Here is a 25,180-nt window from a genome sequence, read left to right as displayed (position 1 = left end):
GCATCTCCTGTCTTCACTGCATAGGCTTCAAGCGACTGATGCAGACCTTTGGAACATCTACATTTAAAAAAGTCTAATAAATCAATTTAATATAGCCTACACCATAAATACATCCATTATTTATTTTAGACAGGTCTAAAGAAACATGATATGAAGAAAATGTAGTCTATTTCAGAAGAACAGAATAGCATTCTTTAAGTTGTCCTTATGTTAGGCCCTGATCTGGCTATATAGCTGTGGGCTACAGTAGTTCATTTAGCAGACAAGATTTGCTTAGAATTCCGTGGCATTATTTCATAATATGAAGAATACAATTGAACATAGCTGAGTGAAATAGAAAGCATATTTTCTCCAAATGATTTCTGAGGGAGTGCCACATGCGGCTATTCTGTGTTGAGCGGTTAACAAAGAAACAGGTCCTCCTACAGTGAGGGGAAAAAAGTATTTGATCCCCTGCTGATTTTGTACGTTTGCCCACTGACAAAGACATGATCAGTCTATAATTTTAATAGTAGGTTTATTTGAACAGTGCGAGACAGAATAACAACAAAATCCAGAAAAACGCATGTCAAAAATGTTATAAATTGATTTGCATTTTAATGAGGGAAATATGTTTTGCAGAGGGGTCAAATACTTGACTTAGTACTTGGTGGCAAAACCCTTGTTGGCAATCAGAGGTCAGACGTTTCTTGTAGTTGGCCACCAGGTTTGCACACATCTCAGGAGGGATTTTGTTCCACTCCTCTTTGCAGATCTTCTCCAAGTCATTAAGGTTTCGAGGCTGACGTTTGGCAACTCGAACCTTCAGCTCCCTCCACAGATTTTCTATGGGATTAAGGTCTGGAGACTGGCTAGGCCACTCCAGGACCTTAATGTGCTTCTTCTTGAGCCACTCCTTTGTTGCCTTGGCCGTGTGTTTTGGGTCATTGTCATGCTGGAATACCCATCCACGACCCATTTTCAATGCCCTGGCTGAGGGAAGGAGGTTCTCACCCAAGATTTGACGGTACATGGCCCCCGTCCATCGTCCCTTTGATGCGGTGAAGTTGTCCTGTCCCCTTAGCAGAAAAACACCCCCAAAGCATAATGTTTCCACCTCCATGTTTGACGGTGGGGATGGTGTTCTTGGGGTCATAGGCAGCATTCCTCCTCCTTCAAACACAGCGAGTTGAGTTGATACCAAAGAGCTCAATTTTGGTCTCATCTGACCACAACACTTTCACCCAGTTCTCCTCTGAATCATTCAGATTTTAAAATAGTTGTACGAAAGGCATGAGCTCTGCTTTGTTTCTTGTGCAAGCTGTACACACTTCATCAGTCTCTCATTCACAATTTGACAAGCACATGATAATATTCTCACTAGGCCTCGAATTTCCCAGCAGCATCCCCCTTCAGTGGCCGTAATGCCCCTAATCAAATCCATGCCTTTTGCGGCCAAAGTGGCCGTTGTGCCTGTGGGCTGAATATAATAATTATAATTCCCTTTTCCCGGCTGCCAATCGCCGTGCTCCGAAGCACCTCTCACTCACATGGCTCTCGCAGATATCTCAATTCTTATTAGACAATGCCTGTCACGTGATCGGGTCCTTCTCACAGGCATCTCAGTTCCGAAGTAGGCTACAAGTGAAGACCGACACATCAGGGACCCAATTGCGCACGTCCTTCTTATCAAATTCCGAGGCGCATATTGAAGATGTTAGAACTGTCCACGTTTACTTTTCATCAGCCAACAAGATGAGTAGGCCTAACGAACAGCAAAAGCACTAGCCTATGTCAATCTACTATCCCCATAGTACAAAGTTGACCTATTCTATTGGTTAACTAATTAAGATCCCAAATTAATAATACAACCACTCGCATCAAAAAACCTTTTAAAAGCATTGGGGCTGATGCAAAAGTTCAGAACGTTTAGCTTAAAACATTGATAAACTATTAGACAATTTCTTCACATTATACAGTGGGGAAAAAAAGTATTTAGTCAGCCACCAATTGTGCAAGTTCTCCCACTTAAAAAGATGAGAGGCCTGTAATTTTCATCATAGGTACACGTCAACTATGACAGACAAATTGAGGAGAAAAAATCCAGAAAATCACATTGTAGGATTTTTTAATGAATTTATTTGCAAATTATGGTGGAAAATAAGTATTTGGTCACCTACAAACAAGCAAGATTTCTGGCTCTCACAGACCTGTAACTTCTTCTTTAAGAGGCTCCTCTGTCCTCCACTCGTTACCTGTATTAATGGCACCTGTTTGAACTTGTTATCAGTATAAAAGACACATGTCCACAACCTCAAACAGTCACACTCCAAACTCCACTATGGCCAAGACCAAAGAGCTGTCAAAGGACACCAGAAACAAAATTGTAGACCTGCACCAGGCTGGGAAGACTGAATCTGCAATAGGTAAGCAGCTTGGTTTGAAGAAATCAACTGTGGGAGCAATTATTAGGAAATGGAAGACATACAAGACCACTGATAATCTCCCTCGATCTGGGGCTCCACGCAAGATCTCACCCCGTGGGGTCAAAATGATCACAAGAACGGTGAGCAAAAATCCCAGAACCACACGGGGGGACCTAGTGAATGACCTGCAGAGAGCTGGGACCAAAGTAACAAAGTCTACCATCAGTAACACACTACGCCGCCAGGGACTCAAATCCTGCAGTGCCAGACGTGTCCCCCTGCTTAAGCCAGTACATGTCCAGGCCCGTCTGAAGTTTGCTAGAGTGCATTTGGATGATGCAGAAGAGGATTGGGAAAATGTCATATGGTCAGATGAAACCAAAATAGAACTTTTTGGTAAAAACTCAACTCGTCGTGTATGGAGGACAAAGAATGCTGAGTTGCATCCAAATAACACCATACCTACTGTGAAACATGGGGGTGGAAACATCATGCTTTGGGGCTGTTTTTCTGCAAAGGGACCAGGACGACTGATCCGTGTAAAGGAAAGAATGAATGGGGCCATGTATCATGAGATGTTGAGTGAAAACCTCCTTCCATCAGCAAGGGCATTGAAGATGAAACGTGGCTGGGTCTTTCAGCATGACAATGATCCCAAACACACCGCCCGGGCAACGAAGGAGTGGCTTCGTAAGAAGCATTTCAAGGTCCTGGAGTGGCCTAGCCAGTCTCCAGATCTCAACCCCATAGAAAATCTTTGGAGGGAGTTGAAAGTCCGTGTTGCCCAGCGACAGCCCCAAAACATCACTGCTCTAGAGGAGATCTGCATGGAGGAATGGGCCAAAATACCAGCAACAGTGTGTGAAAACCTTGTGAAGACTTACAGAAAACGTTTGACCTGTGTCATTGCCAACAAAGGGTATATAACAAAGTATTGAGAAACTTTTGTTATTGACCAAATACTTATTTTCCACCATAATTTGCATATAAATTCATGAAAAATCCTACAATGTGATTTTCTGGATTTTTCTTCTCATTTTGTCTGTCATAGTTGACGTGTACCTATGATGAAAATTGCAGGCCTCTCTCATCTTTTTAAGTGGGAGAACTTGCACAATTGGTGGCTGACTAAATACTTTTTTTCCCACTGTAAGTGCAGCAATGTGCACACGGCAGTAGACTATAAGTGTGAATGTTCCAAAATGCAATCAATTAGCGGGAAAACACTGTTCTCAAAACTGGCTGCAAATGCCGTTATGCATGTAATGTTTTGTTTTATAAAGGTTCATTTTTATGGTGAAAATTATCTTCCCCAAACTTGAAACTCACGTGCCGCCTATGTATGCCAGTTAGGCTCTACACCGGTTGTAAAGCGGATTAATGTGCTTAATTTTAAGAAATGATTTGTCCACTTTTCAACATATAGGCCGATGGGCTAGGATACATGTGACTGTGATTTAAAAAAGTAGCCTAAAAAAAAGTTATGTGCTGTTTCTTGCCTTACTGCACTCGCTGGGCATCATTCACAAGTGAAAGGCTAATATTGTCACCCATCAGACTATTCTTGATTTAGTCTTGTCTTTACATATACAGTGAGGGGAAAAAAGTATTTGATCCCTTGCTGATTTTGTACGTTTGCCCACTGACAAAGACATGATCAGTCTATCATTTTAATGGTAGGTTTATTTGAACAGTGAGAGACAGAATAACAACAAAAAAATCCAGAAAAACGCATGTCAAAAATGTTATAAATTGATTTGCATTTTAATGAGGGAAATAAGTATTTGACCCCTCTGCAAAACATGACTTAGTACTTGGTGGCAAAACCCTTGTTGGCAATCACAGAGGTCAGATGTTTCTTGTAGTTGGCCACCAGGTTTGCACACATCTCAGGAGGGATTTTGTCCCACTCCTCTTTGCAGATCTTCTCCAAGTCATTAAGGTTTTGAGGCTGACGTTTGGCAACTCGAACCTTCAGCTCCCTCCACAGATTTTCTATGGGATTAAGGTCTGGAGACTGGCTAGGCCACTCCAGGACCTTAATGTGCTTTTTCTTGAGCCACTCCTTTGTTGCCATGGCCGTGTGTTTTGGGTCATTGTCATGCTGGAATACCCATCCACGACCCATTTTCAATGCCCTGGCTGAGGGAAGGAGGTTCTCACCCAAGATTTGACAGTACATGGCCCCGTCCATCGTCCCTTTGATGCGGTGAAGTTGTCCTGTCCCCTTAGCAGAAAAACACCCCCAAAGCATAATGTTTCCACCTCCATGTTTGACGGTGGGGATGGTGTTCTTGGGGTCATAGGCAGCATTCCTCCTCCTCCAAACACGGCGAGTTGAGTTGATGCCAAAGAGCTCGATTTTGGTCTCATCTGACCACAACACTTTCACCCAGTTCTCCTCTGAAACATTTAGATTTTCATTGGCAAACCTCAGACGGGCATGTATATGTGCTTTCTTGAGCAGGGGGACCTTGCGGGCGCTGCAGGATTTCAGTCCTTCACGGTGTAGTGTGTTACCAATTGTTTTCTTGGTGACTATGGTCCCTGCTGAATTGACAAGATTCTCCCGTGTAGTTCTGGGCTGATTCCTCACCGTTCTCATGATCATTGCAACTCCACGAGGTGAGATCTTGCATGGAGCCCCAGGCCGAGGGAGATTGACAGTTATTTTGTGTTTCTTCCATTTGCGAATAATCGCACCAACTGTTGTCACCTTCTCACCAAGCTGCTTGGCGATGGTCTTGTAGCCCATTCCAGCCTTGTGTAGGTCTACAATCTTGTCCCTGACATCCTTGGAGAGCTCTTTGGTCTTGGCCATGGTGGAGAGTTTGGAATCTGATTGATTGATTGCGTCTGTGGACAGGTGTCTTTTATACAGGTAACAAGCTGAGATTAGGTGCACTCCCTTTAAGAGTGTGCTCCTAATCTCAGCTCGTTACCTTTATAAAAGACACCTGGGAGCCAGAAATCTTTCTGATTGAGAGAGGGTCAAATACTTATTTCCCTCATTAAAATGCAAATCAATTTATAACATTTTTGACATGCGTTTTTCAGGATGTTTTTGTTGTTATTCTGTCTCACTGTTCAAATAAACCTACCATTAAAATTATAGACTGATCATTTCTTTGTCAGTGGGCAAACGTACAAAATCAGCAGGGGATCAAATACTTTTTTCCCTCACTGTACTAAACAATATATGTGGGAAATTAGTTTTGATTTAGAATGGACCATTATCATGCACCTGTCTTGGAACAGGGGCATGGGAAAAAAATACATTATTTTCATGCCCGCCAGGTAGGCTATACTCCTTTTGTATAGCGAAGGAATGTGCTTAATATTAGGAAAGTTGGTAAATAAATATAGTAGGCCTAGCCTATAGAAAGTTGATGGGATCCTCCTCTTTTTAAGAGGCCATCAACTTTTTTTCTCACGGAATTGCATAGCCTATAGAAATGCAACATGAGCTCATGGGCTGATGTTAGATTAGATTTTCGATCACATTTGCATTGCTGTCAGTGAAACTTCCTAGGGCGGCAGGTAGCTTAGTGGTTAAGAGCATTGTGCCAGTAACCAAAAGGTCGCTGGTTCTAATCCCCGAGCCGACTAGGTGAAAAATCTGTCTGTGCCCTTGAGCAAGGCACTTAACCCTAATTGCTCCTGTAAGTCGCTCTGGATAAGAGCGTTTGCTAAATGACTAAAATGTAAATGTAAATTATAGGGACAATAAAGTGCTGAGTTAGCAAGTTTGGTAGGCTACCATCAGCAGCATCAGAGCTTCAAGAAGCTTAGTTACCGTGACTAAACGGTCAGGTGAAATTTGACTGCGGTCATGACTCGTGACTGCCGGTGTGGCGGTAATAAGGTCACCATAACAGCCCTAGGTGTGATTGAATAATGAATGACACGCACGAGGACTTGTCCCAAAGTGAGATGTCTCCCTCATCTCCTTCAGAGAACTGAGGTTACATACTGTAATCCATAGTTACATATCTCACTGCTGGACATAATGCTGGACATAATGCATTCCTATGGGTTTTTACCTAGAGTGATGTGTAAAGGGCAGTTTTCCCGTCACATTTCTTAAAAATTAAAACAGTATGTAAAATCATATTATGTATCATTGTAATCATCAGACTTCAGGAAACACTTACAGTTGAAGTTGGACACTTAGGTTTGAGTCATTAAAAGTCATTTTTCAACCACTCCACAAATTTCTTGTTAACAAACTATAGTATTGGCAAGTCTGTTAGGACATCTACTTTGTGCATGACACAAGTAATTTTTCCAACAATTGTTTACAGACAGATTATTTCACTTATAATTCACTGTATCACAATTCCAGTGGGTTGAAGTTTACATACACTAAGTTGACTGTGTCTTTAAACAGCTTGGAAAATTCCAGAAAATTATGTCATGGCTTTAGAAGCTTCTGATAGGCTAATTGACATCATTTGAGTCAATTGGAGGTGTACCTGTGGATGTATTTCAAGGCCTACCTTCAAACTCAGTGCCTCTTTGCTTGACATCATGGGAAAATCAAAAGAAATCAGCCAAGACCTCAGAAAAAAATATGTAGACCTCCACAAGTCTGGTTCATCCTTGGGAGCAATTTCCAAACGCCTGAAGGTACCACGTACATCTGTACAAACAATAGTACGCAAGTATAAACACCATGGGACCACGCAGCCGTCATACCACTCAGGAAGGAGACGCGTTCTGTCTCCTAGAGGTTAACGTACTTTGGTGCGAGAAGTGCAAATAAATCCCAGAACAACAGCAAAGGACCTTGTAAAGATGCTGGAGGAAACAGCTACAGAAGTATCTATATCCACAGTAAAACAAGTCCTATATCGACCTAACCTGAAAGGCCGCTCAGCAAGGAAGAAGCCACTGCTCCAAAACCGCCATAAAAAAGCCAGACTACGGTTTGCAACTGCACATGGGGACAAAGATTGTACTTTTTGGAGAAATGTCCTCTGGTCTGATGAAACAAAAATAGAACTGTTTGGCCATAATGACCATCGTTATGTTTGGAGGAAAAAGGGGGTTTCTTGGAAGCCGAAGAACACCATCTCAAACGTGAAGCACGGGGGTGGCAGCATCATGCTGTGGGGGTGCTTTGTTGCAGGAGGGACTGGTGCACTTCACAAAATTGATGGCATCATGAGGAAGGACAATTATGTGGATATATTGAAGCAACATCTCAAGACATCAGTCAGGAAGTTAAAGCTTGGTCGCAAATGGGTCTTCCAAATGGACAATGACCCCAAGCATACTTCCAAAGTTGTTGCAAAATGGCTTAAGGACATCAAAGTCAAGGTATTGGAGTGTCCAACACAAAGCCCTGACCTCAATCCTATAGAAAATTTGTGGGCAGAACTGAAAAAGCGTGTGCGAGCAAGGAGGCCTACAAACCTGACTCAGTTACACCAGCTCTGTCAGGAGGAATGGGCCAAAATTCACCCAACTTATTGTGGGAAGCTTGTGGAAGGCTACCCGAAACGTTTGACCCAAGTTAAACAATTTAAAGGCAATGCTACCAAATACTAATTGAGTGTATGTAAACTTCTGACCCACTGGGAATTTGATGAAAGAAATAAAAGCTGAAATAAATCATTCTCTCTACTATTATTCTGACATTTCACATTCTTCAAATAAAGTGGTGATCCTAACTGACCTAAAACAGGGAATATTTACTAGGATTAAATGTCAGGAATTGTAAAAAATGAATTTAAATGTATTTAGCTAAGGTGTATGTAAACTTCTGACTTCAACTGTATATAACATTTTTAGACTGTTTACATATATAATACTGGAACTAGGCATTATTTTCTTTTTAAAGAAACAGTAATTTGTGGTACTTTTTTTGCAGCTTTTCTATTTCAATGTAAATTTTTTACTGGAATTTTAAGGATACATATATTGCACATTTTAAGCCATCATCGGGCTGTAAGTACCTATTATTTATGGAGAGATGGCCATATAGATGGGTTAGCTGACAACGTCACGAAAACAATGTGCACGCTTCAATGGGGCAGAAGTCCGTGAGTAGTTGTGATTCTGAATGGCTAGCAACAATGACAAGAAACTGCCACGTGGGTAATCGTAAGTGGCTCGTTTCAGCTACAGTGCCTTCAGAAAGTATTCACAATCAATCAATCAAATGTATTTATAAAGTCCTTTTTACATCAGCAGATGTCACAAAGTGCTATACAGAAACCCAGGCTAAAACCCCAAACAGCAAGCAATGCAGATGTAGAAGCACGGTGGCTAGGAAAAACTCCCTAGGAAGGCAGGAACCTAGAAAGAAACCTAGAGAGGAACCAGGCTCTGAGGGGTGGCCTGTCCTCTTCTGGCTGTGCCGGGTGGAGATTATAAGAGTACATGGCCATTTAAGGCCAGATTGTTCTTCAAGATGATCAAACGTTCATAGATGACCTGGAGGGTCAAATAATAATCACAGTGGTTGTAGAAGGTGCAACAAGTCAGTACCTCAGGAGTAAATGTCAGTTGACTTTTCATAGCCGAGCATTCAGAGGTCGAGACAGCAGGTGCGGTAGAGAGAGAGTCGAAAACAGCAGGTCCGGGACAAGGTAGCACGTCCGGTGAACAGGTCAGGGTTCCCTAGCCGCAGGGAATTTTTCCACATTTTGTTGTTACAACCTGAATTTAAAATGGATTCATTTTAGATTTTTTTGTCACTGGCCTACACACAATACCCCATAATGTCAAAGTGCAATTCTGTTTTTCGACATTTCTACAAATTAATTAGAAATGAATACAATAAGTATTCAACCCCTTTGTTATGCCAAGGCTAAATAAGTTCAGGAGTAAAAATGTGCTTAATAAGTTGCATGGACTCACTCTGTGTGCAATAATAGTGTTTAACATGATTTTTTTAATGACTAACTCATCTCTGTACCCCACACATACAATTATCTGTAAGGTCCCGCAGTCGAGCAGTGAATTTCAAACACAGATTTAACCACAAAGACCAGGGAGGTTTTCCAATGCCTCGCAAAGAAGGGCACCTATTGGTAGATGGGTAAAAAAAATTTAAAAAGCAGACACTGAAGTTATTAATTACACTTTTGGATGGTGTATCAATACAACCAGTCACTACAAAGATACAGGTGTTCTTCCTAACTCAGTTGCCGGAGAGGAAGCAAACCACTCTGGGATTTCACCATATGGCCAATGGTGACTTTAAAACAGTTGCAGAGTTGAATGGCTGTGATAGGAGAACTGAGGATGGATCAACAACATTGTAGTTACTCCACAATACTAACCTAATTGACAGAGTGAAAGAAGGAAGCTTGTACAGAATAAAACATATTCCAAAACATGCATCCTGTTTGCAACAAGGCACTGAAGTAATACTGCAAAGAATGTAGCAAAGCAATTCACTTTTTGTCCTGAATACAAAGTGTTATGTTTGGGGCAAATCCAATACAACACATTACTGAGTACCACTCTCCATATTTTCAAGCATAGTGGTGGCTGCATCATGTTATGGGAATGCTTATAATTGTTAAGGACTGGGGAGTTTTTCAGGATAAAAAAACCTAATGGAGCTAAGCACAGGCAAAATCCTAGAGGAAAACCTGGTTCAGTCTGCTTTCCATCCGACACTGGGAGATGAATTCACCTTTCAGCACGACAATAACCTAAAACACAAGGCCAAATCTACACTGGAGTTGCTTACCAAGAAGACAGTAAATTCTTACCAAGAAGAGTTAATTTATGGCAAGACCTGAAAATGGTTGTCTAGCCATGATCAACAACCAATTTGACAGAGCTTGAAGAATTCTGAAAATAGTAATTGTCAAATGTTTCACAATTCAGGTGTGGAAAGCTCTTAGAGACTTACCCAGAAAGACTCACAGCTGTAATCGCTACAAAATGTGCTTCTACAAAGTATTGACATGGGTGTGAATATTTGTGTATATTAGATATGTCAGTATTTCATTTTCAATAAATTAGCAACAATTTCTAAAAACATGTTTTCACTTTGTCATTATGGGGTATTGTGTGTAGATGGGTGAGAGAGGGAAAAAAATCTAGTTAATACATTTTGAATTCAGGCTGTAACACAAGAAATGTGTAGTAAGGGGAACTCCCGAGTGGCGCAGCGGTCTAAGGCACTGCATCGCAGCGCTAGAGGCGTCACTACAGACCCGGGTTCGATCCCGGGAGTCCCATAGGGCGGCGCACAATTGGCCCTGCGTCGTCCAGGTTTGGCCAGGGGGCCTTTACTTGGCTCATCGCGCTCTTACATGTTGTCAACATTCTAAGCCAACCGCGTCTGTTTTGCCCCATAGTTGCGCACGCATTGGTTTTGTTGCTAAACAATCAACCTGTCAATGGAGCTGGTTTGCGGCCATATTTGAAATTGATCAAATCTGTGATTGGACTATAGCCAAAAATACTTTAGACATGCCCTAGCTGTGTGTGAAATGTGGTGCCTCTATCACAAAAGCTACAATTGTTTCGCTTAGCTCAGGGATTGACATTAAGGTCTGAAAGGCACTTGGCCTTTGGGCAAGTCAGGAGTACTTTTTGGTTGCCTGAAGATTATGATAACTTGCCCAGAAAATGTAGCTGTTTACACACAAATGCCATAACCTGTCTGTCTTTTACTTAAACATACAGGATTTGTTGTGCAATTTGGTTGTTTTCAGTAAAAAACGTGAATGATAATAATAATTGCCCCATGGGGCAACCACAAAGCAGGCTCAACTTGCCCGACTACTCATCCAATTTGAATTTAACCTTTACGATACCTCTTTTTTTTGTCCTTGCAGAGGTGTGAGTAGTGTGGTGCGCAGATGTGTGCACAAGCACACAGGGCAGGAGTTGGCAGTGAAGATTATAGAGATCACAGCTGAGAAGATGACGGCACAGCAGCTGGAAGAGGTGAAGAGCTCCACACTGAAGGAGATCCAGGTCCTCAATATGGTCAAAGGACACTCCTCTATCAGTGAGTTTGTACTACCTTCACCAATGCACCGAAGGGCATTTTTAAAATAGCTTACTCATGTCTCTTGAAATGCAATATGCTAATGATAAACTCTTTCTTAATCTTTCTCCAAGTCACTCTCATTGATTCCTATGAGTCAACAACCTTCATATTTTTGGTATTTGACCTGTAAGTATGCATTTATAAAGCCTAATTAATTATTACATGTGTAGCTGTGTTTTTTTGTGATGCGTTTTAATGATCCTGTCTTTTCATAGTGTTCACCTACTCAAGTGTTTTCTATCATTATGGTTCCTTTTGCAGCATGAGGAGTGGAGAGCTTTTCGACTACCTGACAGAGAAGGTCACTCTCAGTGAGAAGGAAACTAGGTGAGGGTCTAGGTTTTGGTCAGTTATAACCCAAGCCAAAAATGCACTCCAGATCTTCTCAATTGTCTCTCTCTCCCTCTCTCTCTCATCAGGTGTATGATGCGATGTCTCCTGGAAGCTGTCCAATACCTCCATTCCCTCAACATAGTTCACCGGGACCTGAAACCTGAAAACATTCTGCTGGATGACCAGGGACACATCAAACTCTCTGACTTTGGCTTCTCTGTCCAGCTTCAGCCAGGCAAGAATCTGAGAGGTGAGAGAGTAGATTGAAATGAACTCGCTGTATTTTGGATTTACACTCTCATCAACAAAATAAAAAGTTGAAGACATAATCCATTAATTGCCCACATAGCTCAAATGTGGAATTGCTTTGTTCTCTCCAAACGGCTAGAGCTTTGTGGGACGCCAGGTTATTTGGCACCTGAAATCCTGAAATGCTCCATGGATGAGACGCATCAGGGATATGGGAAGGAAGTTGACCTGTAAGTCTTAAAATGATCACTATCAGTAATCAGATAGTCCTAATAACATTTTGTTATTTGTAATATAAGGGCACCAAACTATTTTATGAATCAGTGAAGATTCTGTTCCAGAAACTGTATCTGGTTTTCTGTGTGTTAGTTGGGCGTGTGGGGTGATTCTGTTTACCCTGCTGGCTGGCTCTCCACCCTTCTGGCACCGCAAACAGCTGCTGATGCTCAGAATGATCATGGAGGGCCGCTACCAGTTCAGCTCCCCAGAGTGGGATGACAGGTCTGACACCGTCAAAGATCTGGTGAGACGTTATCCTGTCTCTAGTTCCTATCTATGATTCAAGGACTGATTTGTATATTTCAAGGTCGAGTTATACTATATGTCATTTAAAGAATATGTTGAATATGAACATCGATACACTTTCTCTGACTGGCATTGTTTTATGACTTCTCTCTTTCACAACTGTTAGATTACCAGGTTGCTGGTGGTGGACCCAATTGTCCGTCTCACCGCTGAACAAGCCTTGGCTCATTCCTTCTTTAGGCAGTACCAAAGGGACGAGGTGCGTCACTTCAGTCCCCGGAAGACATTCAGGGTAAGTTTCTATGTATTTTGTGTTATTTGGCTCCAGTGACTGTAAAATTAACAGCTGAGCCAGAATTAGATTTCCATTGCATCCAATTGGATTTGTGCTTTGACTGGAAGATGGGGATCTTCTGGGAGGTTGTGAAGCATTAACGTGTGTGTGTTTTAATGCATGTCCCTTTCACTGTTCCTGTAGGTACTGATCCTGAGTGTGCTGGCCTGTATCCGTATGTACTGTCGCTACCGCAGGGCCAGGCCACTGACGCGGGAGGTCCTGGCCAGAGACCCCTACTCCCTGAAGGGAGTGCGCAAACTTATCGACGGCTGCGCCTTCAGGATCTATGGACACTGGGTTAAGAAAGGGGAGCAGCAAAACAGGGCTGCCCTCTTCCAGAATACGGCTAAAATATTGCTTCTTGGTTTAGAGGACTTTGAAACTTAAAAGGTCATACTTGTTCTAGTAACTGCATTAACCTTATGTAGTTTAACAGGTTTTACATTTTGGTGTGCATATTTTTTTCCTTATGAATGTTAGGTCTCGTTACATATGATGAGGAATTCAGGGTCCAGTGACATGTTAGCCTTAATGCGGATAATGGCTCATAATTATTTATGGTTAAGTGGATTTGAGATCGATGTAGATTCCAAGAGAGTGCTTTTTGAGACTACTCAAATCAGCTGGCAATGGTTTTAGAAAGCAAAAGTGACAAAGCCACTTCAATGCACTATATTGTACACATAGGGCAAAAAAGGTGAACATATATCCATACCCCGATGATGCAGTTAATGCTTGAAAAGTAAAAGTATTTTATTGGTATGACATTCTTTATCGAGTTGGCGTAACATTCTTTTTTCATTGTTTACTTCTATTTGCTACCTAAACCTGTATTTTAACAATCATGTATTCTTACTGAATCTAAAATAACAAAGTGATTGCAGAAGAAACATTAAACATTCCAAATATAGTTTTCCAATTTCCACTGATATTTTAAGATAAGGGTATAGGAAAAGACGAAATAACTGTTACCCCAGTCAGATTAGTTTCCTTTCTGCGTTTGGTGTTTAGTGCAATACAACAATTATTGTAACAAATAGCATTCCTTTTCAGTCCAGTGTGAGATTTACTCAACTAAGTGTACCTTTGCCTGAATGAAACTGGCATTCCTCAATAAGTGGTGTACAATAATTGTATAACTATAAAAGACATGTTTTATTTATAATAATAATAATAAAAGTAACCTATTTACTTTGTCATATTTGTGTGTTGATTTTGTGGTAAAGGAGTTAACAAAAACTTGGTTACGTAATCAATCTCTTTACTGACAGACACCCACAAACAACCTATATCTCAAATTTGACTAACAGTGTTTTACTGCAAAGAACAGCATGTGCAAAGAACAGAATGAAATACATAGATAAAATCAGGCTTTTACGTTTACTTTTTGCCTTGGAGGTTGGTCTCCAGTGAAGTCAGAGCACTATTTACCCGATCTGCACTTTCCTTCAATCGTTGCTCTAGTTGCCTTGACAAGTGCATCATCTCCTCTCTCATTTCCTGTTGTATTATCATCCTCAACTCTGACTTGGGCGATGGATCTTCTAGAGAAGAGAGGCACTTTTACAAACAGGAAATGTCACAAGTTGCAACTGAAGTGTCTTTATTTAGAACCAGGCGTGTTACAACACAATTTCTCTCGTCTATACGGGTGCCTTGCATGAGCAAGCCGTGTAATACCTGTATTAGCCACCTCTGGCCCTGTGTTCATTGCTTCAATGGGCTGCTCCCCTTCTTCTGCAGTCTCTGGCTCGTTTTCCTTATTGCAGTACCCAGCTGGTGCACACAGATAAAACATTAATTCATACTGTTCTCCTGATCACATGGGTGCGGTGGATATTTCAGTATTTGCACAATAACACTGACCTGATGATACTGCGTCCTCAGTGGCAGGGTCTTCGTCTGGCATGCCAGAGTAGGAAAAAGACAGATCCAATTTAACCTAAGAGACAAGGAGCAAAACACTGACTTCAAGTCATAGCTTAGCCCCAAACAAAACACACAATGTCAGCGTTATTTAGAAAAATATATGGCTCCCAGATATCGATCTCGTGTGGAAATTACCTGAGGGGTGAATATGTACTTGTACAGATTGTAATGTCTAATATAGGTGTTGAGGAGATACTTCAAGATCTGGGTCACTTCCTCAGAGCTGAACAGGCTGATACTGAAGGGAGGTCTCTGTGGCAGGTAGAAAACAATAGAATAATGGTGACATTTTAAGAGTTTGTCCATGAAAACCTCCAGAACACATGACTGAATTACAATTCATACATTGGTGAGATTGTGAAATGAATAGAAGATGTGGGAATAAACAGTATTGTCTCTTTGGATACACAAACTCACCCTGACAGAGTGACAGAGCAGAAGTTCACTGCAGTATGCAAAGCAATGGCCCATGTTGTTGAGTGGAGTTTCTGAACAAAGAATTGCAGAGTCAATGCTGCCGACATAATTAAATTGTCTTCCTCTAACTAAAACAGCACAAGACCAAACTATGAGCAGTAGCCCATTACCAGTGTTAACCTGATGCATGCTCTTGACGATGGAGAGGAGGGCAGATGTCTGCTCCCTGTTGAAGTTGCTCTCTCTACAGAACAGCACTGTGTGGACATAGAGCTCCAGCAGGACTCCCCTCCTCGGCTCAGGAATGTTTACTCCCAGCACAGAGCATAGAGTTCTGAGTAAAAAAGTAAGCAGTTAACCACTATGTCGGGGATTTTGTGTGCGTGTGTGGCTACAAACAAGGATAGAGACCTCTCTAGCTCTGGTATGGTCTTGGTGTTTTCAATTTCCTCCATGTCACTGTAGCTTACATCTGCCCTGGGAACACACATAAATAGAGAATTTCAATCTAAGTGTAGGCCTATAGTTTGCAGAAACATATTCAATACAGCTGCATGTGCCCCCTACCATAGCAAGACTTTGGGGTTCAGGGGGTGAGGTTCCTATAAAAGAAAGTACTCAATTCATGAAATGTATCTACAATATAGCAATTAAATAAGAAAAAAAAGCTATATGCCCCAAATTCAATAGCAATGAATTGGGGGCATACAGCTAACAGTTAGCTAGCTTGCTACCTAAAATGCTAAATGTCCAAGCTCTTTCAGTTGACAGCTAGCTAGCTAGCTAACATCAGTTTGTCACACACTCTCTTACCTTTATTATCCCAGCCAATTTCATTTCTCCGCCTAAATATAACTGCAATTAGCTAAGTTGTAGATAAATGTATCGATTTGAAACTAATTTGCATTAGCAAAAAATATCTGAAATGAAATGCTAGATGACACTTTTTCGTTTACACTAACGTGTCCTAGCAACACCGTTTTTTTATTCTTCCGGTGGCGCACCACCAGTAAAGATTGCTCACTGCATTGCGCGCACAGTAGAATGAACACAAGCCCCCTTATAATAAACTCAAGCACAAAGGCTTGGAAATAAATAATTTTCGCTGCATCTGTGCTGTAGCAATTTGTTTGACAATTCGTTTCTCAGTTATAAAATGTCATTTGTTTGAAGTCTCATAGAAGTAGAAGACTGATAGCCTACAGGGATGTCCTTGTTTCATTATAGCAAATTAATAATAGGCTACAATCAATTAATATGCCTACTTTTGGTATAGATGTATGTACATTAAATAACATATCAAATACATTACACATTATATGTTTCTTCTTACACATTAAACATGACTCTTTCAATGACTCAATGTTATTAGTCACTGGTCAGCTCAGTCACCACTCACCAGTCCATACTGCATGTGCTATGCCATGGAGTTTAAGAACATTATCCCTCTTAATCCACTTTACCTTCTGTTGCATGCAGGTGCATATGCTTATGTCAGACGGAGAAAGAGAGATAGAATGAAACACGTTTCATGTTTTCATTGATGCATGTTTACTTGAGAATCTGTAGTTGTATTATTTGTCTGCAGGCTGCACATTTGTCCAGGTAAATCTATTTAGATATCTGCTTCTCAGCAGACGGTCATTAGGGGTCTTATTGGAGTCTTATTTACAGTACAATTACTTTAGCCATGGAGGACCCAGAATTGCGTCAACTAAAGCTGGACAATCAGGTAAGGAAATCAAAATCGTATTTCAGATGACTTCCACTAAACTGACATTCATGACAATATTGTGTAATGAAGGCAAATGTCACCAATGGTGTGGTGTACGGATCCAGTGTATACATGCCAAATAAAAGCAACCAGTCTCTCTAAATACTAGTCCTCTACATAAACCCCAATTTAACCTTTTCGAAAGAAAATCATATGTACTTATTTTGGTGCTATTCATGGATGTTGTAGTTTAAATGATAAATATTGAAACAATGTAACATGTTACATTTAGAGGTATAGATTAAACATGACAATATTAAAATAAGAAATAACTATTAGTTACCCTTACATATAGGCTAATCAAAGAAATAGGTAAACCTCTTATGAAAGTGATGCAAGTGGTTGTTGTGTTTTTGAACCTGATGGAGAGGCAGAACATTGATGCAATCTTGGAATTAAGATTAACACCAGAATCTCCCTCAGCGTTCCCTTTTGATGAAGAAGCAGCAGAGACGGAGGGCCGATACCCAAATGGTCACAGCCAATAGGGACGCTCGACCCAAGAAAAGCAAGCAGAAGACTGGAGCAGATGACACAGACCTGTTGATTACGCAATCCCAGAGCAACAACTCCTTAAATGGTTGGTGATATGAACACTCACTGTATAGTGCTCTCACAATGCAGTATACTGAACCACAGAACAGCCATACAACTGTGTTAGCTATATTATCAGCCTTTCAAATACATGTCCTCGTATTGACACAATTCTTATCAAGAATAAAACACTGTTGAATGGTTACAACCTATGTCAAGATGTGGGCGAGAACTATTTGTTTGACATATTTGACCAATAACCATCTAGTACTGTATGTCTGACTTGTAATGGGCATGTTGTACTCTTCAGCTGAAGAGGCCCATGATAACCCACTGGAGGAAATTACTCTGGGAGAGCTCAGCCTAAAAACGAATGATGCTACAGATGAGATGCCCCCCGAGAAATACATCATCACCAAGACTATGGACGTGGACATTGACAGCCAGCCACAGCCAAAACTTAGCACAGAAAATGAAGGCCCTGCGGAAGTGAAAAAGAAGGAGAAAAAAGAGAAATGTGTGAAAAAGGAGAAGGGGCAAGCAAAACGTGAGATCATTTTAACCTATGAGATACGACACACACACACACACAGAAAACACACAGCAAAATACACAACATACACACGACACATACACACAGGATATCGTGTGTGTGTGTGTTGTGTGTTGTGTATTTTTGCTGTGTGTTTGCTGTGTGTGGTGTGTGTGTGTGTGTGTCTGTGATTGTTTGTCAGAGGAGGCTTCCTCAAAATGTAGTAAAGAAAATACTATTCTGTCTATAATGTTTTAGAGTTGGAACAGAATGAGGATGAGGGAGAGGAGAAAGAGAAGGAGAAAGAGAAGGAAAAGCGAGAGAGAAAAACAAAGAAGGACAAAGTGAAAGGACCCACCCCAAGTAAAGAGAAAAAAAACAAGACTGATGAACAAGAGGGTAAGAGATACAAATGTCATACACCATGCTGAATGTGTGATGGATAACCTCTACCACTGTATCTGAGATGTGCACAGACATGGTTACAAATGCTTGCTCGGAAGGCTGGGTTTTGAATGCCTTGTCATCGGTTTGTGTTTTATAGAAGAACAAGAGTTACAGCTAATGGCATCTGTATGCCTTGCCCCTTGAGACGTAACTTTGGCTCCAATGCCACTGTTGTGCTATGAAAGGGCAAACAGTAAATGGCTCACGATAGCCTGACTGCCCTATTCAGTGGGCATCGGGTACGGAACCGAGCCAGACAGACCCAGGTATTCTGATCCTCTTCAGGAGGGCAAGGTGTATGTCTATAATCCATTGATCAAGCACGTTTGTTGTCGTCCTATAAAACTGATGTACTCTAGAACTAGCAGCAATGTACTTGGACGAACATTAAAAAGTACCCAAAGTCATGTACTGTATATTTCATTCTCCTCATATTCTGTAAATGCACTAGAGATCTAGCTGCTTTGATCTGTTTCCTGTGACTAACTAGTAGATATTATTTCCAGAAAAACAAGACATATTGAAAACAAAGTTGATGTGACTGCAAAGTTATTGGATGCTGTAGCTACATACTGTACACAATATGCAGGGTAAAACTAAATGTTTTATAATACATTTTATTACTACATTCAGCATTACCATATTTTATATTTCTCTCCATTTCCAGCAAACACCATCACTAAGTCTCCAGCCATTCAGATTGATTCAGTAGTAGAGTTTGAGACGCCAGTGGCAAATAAACCTGAATGGGACAGTGATGGCGAGAGAAAGGATTGGTCAAACAGCCCCATCCCAGGAACACCCAAGAAAAAACAACACCTCAACACATGTGAGTCATACATTTGCAAGGGATACTGAACATAAATATAAATGCAACATGTAAAGGTTTGGTCCCGTGTTTCATGAGCTGAAATAAAAGATCCCAGAAATGTTCCATACGCACAAAAAGCTTATTTCTCTCAGATTTTGTGCACAAATTTGTTTACATCCCTGTTACTGAGCATTTCTCATTTGCCAAGATAATCCATCCACCTGAGAGGTGTGGCATATCAAGAAGCTGATTAAACAGCATGATCATTACACAGGTGCACCTTGTATTGTGGACAATAAAAGGCCACTCTAAAATGTGCAGTTTTTTCACACAACACAATGCCACAGATGTCTCAAGTTTTGAGGGAGCATGCAATTGGCATGCTGACAGAAGGAATGTCCACCACAGCTGTTGCCAGAGAATGTAATGTTAATTTCTCTACCATAAGCCGCCTCCAACGTCATTTTAGAGAATTTGGCAGTACGTCCAACCGGCCTCACAACTGCAGACCATGTGTAACCACGCCAGCCCAGGACCTCCACATCCAGCTTCTTCACCTGTGGGATCGGCTAGATCAGCCACCCAGACAGCTATGGGTTTGCACAACAGAATAATTTCTGCACAAACTGTCAGAAACTGTCTCAGGGAAGCTCATCTGCATGCTCTTCGTCCTCACCAGGGTCTTGACCTGACTGCAGTTCGGAGTCGTAACCGACTTCAGTGGGCAAATGCTCACCTTCCATGGCCACTGGCATGTAGGAGAAGTGTGCTCTTCACGGATTAATCCTGGTTTCAACTGTACCAGGCAGATGATAGACAGCGTGTATGGCATTGTGTGGGCGAGCAGTTTGCTGATGTCAACATTGTGAACAGAGTGCCCATTGGTGGCGGTGGGGTTATGGTCCCTCCTATATCTCAGTTGGTAGAGCATGGCGCTTGCAACGCCAGGGTTGTGGGTTCGATTAGCTGTAAGTCGCTCTGGATAAGAGTGTCTGCTAAAATGTAAATAAGCTACGAACACAATTACATTTTATCGATGGCAATTTGAATGCACAGAGATACCGTGACGAGATCCTGAGACCCATTGTCGTGCCATTCATCCGCCGCCATCACCTCATGTTTCCGCATGAGAATGCACGGCCCCATGTCTCAAGGATCTGTACACAATTCCTGGATGCTGAATATTTCCCAGTTCTTCCATGGCCTGCATACTCACTAGACATGTCACCCATTTAGCATGTTTGGGATGCTCTGGATTGACGTGTACGACAGCATGTTCCAGTTCCCGCCAATATCTTCGCACAGCCATTGAAGAATAGCGGGACAACATTCCATAGGCCACAATCAACAGCCTGATCAACTCTATACAAAGGAGATGTGTCGCGCTGCATGAGGCAAATGGTGGTCACACCAGATACTGACTGGTCTTCTGATCCACGCCCCTACTTTAAAAAAAAGATATCTGTGACCAACAGATGCATATCTATATTCCCAGTCATGTGAAACCAATAGATTATGGACTAATGCATTTATTTAAATTGACTGATTTCCTTATATGAACTGTAACTCAGTAAAATCTTTGAAAATTGTTTCATGTTGTGTTTATATTTTTGTTCAGTGTACAATTACCGTTATAAACTAAACTAAACTACCGGTATACTGCAAAGAGTTTTCTTTTTGTTTACATGAAATAACTATGAATATGTTGTTTCCACTGCTACAGCAAGGTGCCAAATAAGCGACAATGAGAGGGAGGAAGATGAAATTCTTGAAAGAGAGAAAAAAGAGAAAACTCCAAAAAAGAGAAAAACTGTGGAGAAAACCAAAACCAATCTCGCACCGCTTAACTCCAACTACAGGCATCAGGACACCTCAGATAGTGACGACGACATTGGAAGAGTAAGAGTGTGATAAAAACGTCACTCTTAAAGACCAGTGTTTGTCCATTTTAGAAATGAACCACTTTCCCTTTAACCTAGATATGGTAGCCATTACCTTATGAATGTCTCTTTTATCCAGACGATTTATATCTGAAAAAACATCATTTTCCTCCTGTCTCTGTCTCTCAGGTGACAACTCCTATCTCAGTTGAAGATCTTGAAAAGTTTGCCCTGCATCCAGCCCCTAGAGATACAACAATCCAATGCAGAATCACTCGGGACAGGAGGGGCGTGGAGAAAGGAATGTACCCCACCTACTATCTCCATATGGAGAAGGAGGATGGGAAGAGGGTAAGGGTACTAAAGAAAATGTTCAATGGAATGTATGGCTGGCCAATGTGAATGCTCTTGTTGCAAGTCTTTCCTTGGGCTGTATATGATTGGCCAGCCTTTGTGGCAGTTTGATCATCAGAATGATTACATTTATGTAACTGCTGTTTTATCATTGTACATTCTTGATCCCTCCCTCCATCCTCCCTTTATACCCCTTTTTCTCTCTACCTCTCTTAGGTGTTTTTAATGGCAGGCAGGAAGAGGAAGAAGTGCAAAACCTCCAATTATCTCATTTCCATTGATCCAACAGAACTTTCCAGAGACACAGACAGTTATATAGGCAAACTACGGTAACTAACCCCCAACCTATCTATGTTCAACCATTATTTATTTTTATTTTTTTGTGACCAACTTTTAATTTGGTTTGGTCTTAATTTTTTTGTTCTGTCTGTCTGTCCCGAGTGGCGTGGTGGTCTAAGGCACTGCGTTGCAGTGCTAGCTGTGCCACTAGAGATCCTGGTTCAAATCCAGGCTCTGTCGTAGCCGGCCGTGACTGGGAGACCCATGGGGTGGCGCACAATTGGCCCAGGGTAGGGGAGGGATTGGCTGGCAGGGATGTAGCTCAGTTAGTAGAGCATGGTGTTTGCAACGCCAGGGTTGTGGGTTCGATTCCCAGTATGAAAATTAATGTATGCACTCACTAACTGTAAGTGTAAAAATATGTCTGTTTATTTAAGGTGTCCATCTATCCCATTCTTCTGTTGAACTTTACAGTACAATGTACATCTCATGATCAATCTCTTTCAGATCAAATGTGCTAGGCACCAAATTCACAGTGTTTGACGGTGGGGATAACCCAGATAAGAAGCCTTTCGTCAAAGAGTGTGAGTCTGTTCGGCAAGAGCTTGCGGCAATCTGTTATGTGAGTCAAACCTAATTTTACATCTTTACAATGACTTCCTTCGTTTACTGTAGGCCTTTGCCTCCTGATAAAAATTAATCCAACCAATAACTATGACCTTCTTCTCTTCTGTATTTTTGTCTTTCAGGAGAAGAATGTTCTAGGTTTCAAAGGCCCCAGGAAAATGACGGTGGTTATTCCTGGCATGATGGAGAATGATGAGAGAGTGTGCATTCGCCCAAAAAGTGTATGTTTATAGAGACCTAAGACTCCTGAGATTGAGACCTAATGCTAAATTCATAAGAGCACTAAACCAATAAATATGATGCAGAATAGAATAAGAGAATAGAATGAGTACCTATATGAATAAAGATATGGTACGGACAGTCTGTTTACTACTCTCTCCTTCATCTACTGTCATCTCTCAGGATATAGAGTCTCTGCTCTCCCGCTATGAGAATGGTAACACTGACAACCTAGTGTGCCTCATGAACAAGTCCCCCAGCTGGAACGAACAGACACAGTCCTACGTGCTCAATTTCCACGGCCGCGTCACACAGGCCTCCGTCAAAAACTTCCAAATCGTCCACCCTGACAACGGTAAGATGGGGCCATTGTTTGCTGAGAAATAGAGGTGCCACCTGATTGGCTATAAACTGTCTTAGAATACCGTATATTTCTGCATGTAGTGAATAAAGTTAGAAGTTGCATAGGGTAGCTATGATATCATAGCTATGATAGCTCATCATTCGCTTGTGGGAAATATGCTCCCACCCCCAATGCCAACTAACCCTTTTATAATGTACTGCTATCCAACCCCCCACCCCCTGCACATTTACACTCCATTCCAGAGGACTACATTGTGATGCAGTTTGGTCGGGTAGCAGAGGACGTATTCTCCATGGACTATAGCTTCCCTATGTGTCCCCTGCAGGCCTTCGCCATCACCCTCTCCTCCTTCGATGGCAAACTGGCTTGTGAGTGATACCAAGAGTGGACAACTCAATCAAGCAGAAGCAGAGCCTTAATGGCTTACCATTACAGTTCCATCACAATATTAATTGTCAATGTGCATTCCAGGTAGTATTGGTTAAGTGTTTGATATTTTTCAACACCTGAGATTACAAAAATATTATTTTAGATTTTGGGAAAAAATGTAACAACTAATCAACCTCATTCATTGAGTATAGGTTATGATTCAGTCTCAATAAGGAACACATATTCCTAAATATTATCTGAAAACAATGGAAAAACAGCAACTAGTTCCTCTGAATGATATATTGTGGATAGATGTCTGGTAGATGTAACTTCAGTAGAATGACAATGTTGCACAGCATACATGTGCATAAACCTGTTTTGTGCAGGCGATTTGATCTTATTTGAACTGAAACATTTTTATAAAAAATATGTATAAGAAATATGTCCAATTCATTTATTTAATATTGATTACAGTCTTAAGGCTCCGCTCCACATTATCAAAAGTATAACGTATTCAATTTTATTTCATTTTTTTCCACATTCCACATAATTTCAAATGTATACCAAACATTAGGAACACCACCCCTGTTGCCCTTTCGTCAGGGCATGGGCTCTACAAGGTGTAGAAAGCATTCAACAGGGATGCTGGCCCATGTTGACTCCAATGCTTCCCACAGTTGTGTCAAGTTGTCTGGATGTCCTTTGGCTGGTGGACCATTCTTGATACACACGGGAAACTGTTGACTGTGAAAAACACAGCAGTGTTGCAGTTTTTGACACAAACCGGTGCCCCTAGCACCTACTATCATACCCCGTTCAATGGCACTTAAATCTTGTGTCTTGCCAATTCACCCTCTGAATGGCATACATACACAATCCATGTCTCAATTGTCTCAAGGCTTAAAAATCCTTCTTTAACCTGTCTCCTCCCCTTCATCTACACTGATTGAAGTGAATTTAAAAAGTGACATCAATAAGGGATCATTGCTTTCACCTGGATTCAAATGGTTAGTGTATGTCATGAAAAGAGCAGGTGTCCTTAATGTTTTGTATACTCAGTGTATGATGGCAGCTTCAGGGCTCCAGACTGCAACCATTTAGTCGCATTTTGAGATTTTCCCAGCTAACACGGAACGTTTCCGTAACGTTCCCTAAAGGTTCTCCTTTGGTTCTTAGAAATATAACCTTCCCAAAATGTTCCCAGAAACAACATTTGTAATCTGGGTTTTGACTTGGCTGTGCGAGTTACATTTTAATTGGTTGCATCGGTGCAGGCTGCCATTTCTAGCTGGTCACTTCACTTCTCTCAAAACGTTCTATTTGGGGGCGGCTAAAACCATGATTTGGTCAAATCTAAAGTGCATTATTTTTCTGATCCCTGCATGAAATTGCCTGCCCTGTCCCTGTGCTTGTTTTTCCCTTGCTGCTCAGAAATAGGTTAGTGGTAGAGCAAAATGCATTCTAATTGTAACATTTCAAAATGCAATTGCGGGAAAATAAAAGTTTGGAAGCTGTTGTGACTGTTGGGGAGAGGAGGGTCTCAGCTTTCTGATGGTATTACATGTATTTCTCAACTCTCAATGTTGACTGTTTAAGCACAGTTTTTAACCTAACTATCTGGTAGGCTATATCTTTGAGATATACGGAGTGGAGTGCGGGAAGTGCGCATTTGCCATTTGAGGTGATTGCATAGGCCTATATATAAATTATTGGGTATGCTGCAAAGTTTTTAGGAAATTACATTTACTGTTAGATTAATCAATTACACAA

At 41.3% G+C, this 25,180-nt stretch overlaps 3 protein-coding genes across 6 annotated transcripts in view; 2 read left to right on the top strand and 1 right to left on the bottom strand.

The window, feature by feature from the left end:
* Positions 1–14,073, top strand: part of phkg2 (phosphorylase kinase, gamma 2 (testis)) — a 29,017-nt gene extending 14,944 nt beyond the window's left edge. Inside the window, exons 3-10 of the mRNA XM_041877856.2 lie at positions 11,213–11,388; positions 11,502–11,556; positions 11,692–11,757; positions 11,850–12,013; positions 12,152–12,242; positions 12,382–12,535; positions 12,704–12,829; positions 13,016–14,073. Of these exons, the coding sequence (XP_041733790.1) occupies positions 11,213–11,388; positions 11,502–11,556; positions 11,692–11,757; positions 11,850–12,013; positions 12,152–12,242; positions 12,382–12,535; positions 12,704–12,829; positions 13,016–13,261 (1,078 nt within the window). The 3' untranslated portion in view covers positions 13,262–14,073. The remainder of the gene's footprint in view (positions 1–11,212; positions 11,389–11,501; positions 11,557–11,691; positions 11,758–11,849; positions 12,014–12,151; positions 12,243–12,381; positions 12,536–12,703; positions 12,830–13,015) is intronic.
* Positions 14,074–14,118: 45 nt separating this feature from the next.
* ccdc189 (coiled-coil domain containing 189) lies at positions 14,119–16,240 on the bottom strand. Of its 4 annotated transcripts, none has more exons than XM_041877869.1 (9): positions 16,034–16,240; positions 15,788–15,822; positions 15,632–15,697; positions 15,391–15,554; positions 15,221–15,291; positions 14,939–15,055; positions 14,741–14,816; positions 14,555–14,650; positions 14,119–14,418 (listed from the first exon to the last, which is right to left on the bottom strand). In XM_041877869.1, the coding sequence occupies exons 1-9, from the start codon at positions 16,055–16,057 to the stop codon at positions 14,255–14,257; spliced, it is 813 nt and encodes a 270-aa protein (XP_041733803.1). In that variant the 5' UTR covers positions 16,058–16,240; the 3' UTR covers positions 14,119–14,254. The 4 variants fall into 4 exon arrangements, with proteins under 4 accessions (XP_041733803.1, XP_041733811.1, XP_041733828.1 ...); XM_041877877.1 differs by having other exon boundaries at positions 14,119–14,415; XM_041877894.1 differs by having other exon boundaries at positions 15,632–15,692.
* Positions 16,241–16,708: 468 nt separating this feature from the next.
* Positions 16,709–24,114, top strand: si:dkey-220f10.4 (tubby protein). Its single transcript, XM_041898218.1, has 10 exons — positions 16,709–16,952; positions 17,418–17,574; positions 17,839–18,075; positions 21,042–21,217; positions 21,388–21,549; positions 21,769–21,881; positions 22,339–22,453; positions 22,581–22,679; positions 22,861–23,032; positions 23,284–24,114. The coding sequence occupies exons 1-10, from the start codon at positions 16,911–16,913 to the stop codon at positions 23,415–23,417; spliced, it is 1,407 nt and encodes a 468-aa protein (XP_041754152.1). The 5' UTR covers positions 16,709–16,910; the 3' UTR covers positions 23,418–24,114.
* The last annotated feature ends 1,066 nt before the right edge of the window (positions 24,115–25,180 follow it).

This window comes from Coregonus clupeaformis, chromosome 1 (assembly GCF_020615455.1).
Source record: "Coregonus clupeaformis isolate EN_2021a chromosome 1, ASM2061545v1, whole genome shotgun sequence".
Classification (NCBI taxonomy): Eukaryota; Metazoa; Chordata; class Actinopteri; order Salmoniformes; family Salmonidae; genus Coregonus; species Coregonus clupeaformis.
The sequence above is the reverse complement of the archived record's forward strand: the minus strand, read 5'-3'. Positions and strand labels throughout refer to the sequence as shown.

What these genes read in the sequence shown, in the direction of transcription:
- ccdc189 (XM_041877869.1), bottom strand. Translation starts at nt 16,057, where the DNA reads ATGAAATTGGCTGGGATAATAAAG. An exon ending in AATTGGCTGGGATAATAAAG is followed by an intron (nt 15,823 to 16,033) that starts GTAAGAGAGTGT and finishes TTTCTTTTATAG; the next exon opens with GAACCTCACCCCCTGAACCC. An exon ending in TGCTCTGTCACTCTGTCAGG is followed by an intron (nt 15,056 to 15,220) that starts GTGAGTTTGTGT and finishes TACCTGCCACAG; the next exon opens with AGACCTCCCTTCAGTATCAG.
- si:dkey-220f10.4 (XM_041898218.1), top strand. Translation starts at nt 16,911, where the DNA reads ATGGAGGACCCAGAATTGCGTCAACTAAAGCTGGACAATCAG. An exon ending in GAGCAACAACTCCTTAAATG is followed by an intron (nt 17,575 to 17,838) that starts GTTGGTGATATG and finishes TGTACTCTTCAG; the next exon opens with CTGAAGAGGCCCATGATAAC. An exon ending in GTGACGACGACATTGGAAGA is followed by an intron (nt 21,218 to 21,387) that starts GTAAGAGTGTGA and finishes TCTGTCTCTCAG; the next exon opens with GTGACAACTCCTATCTCAGT.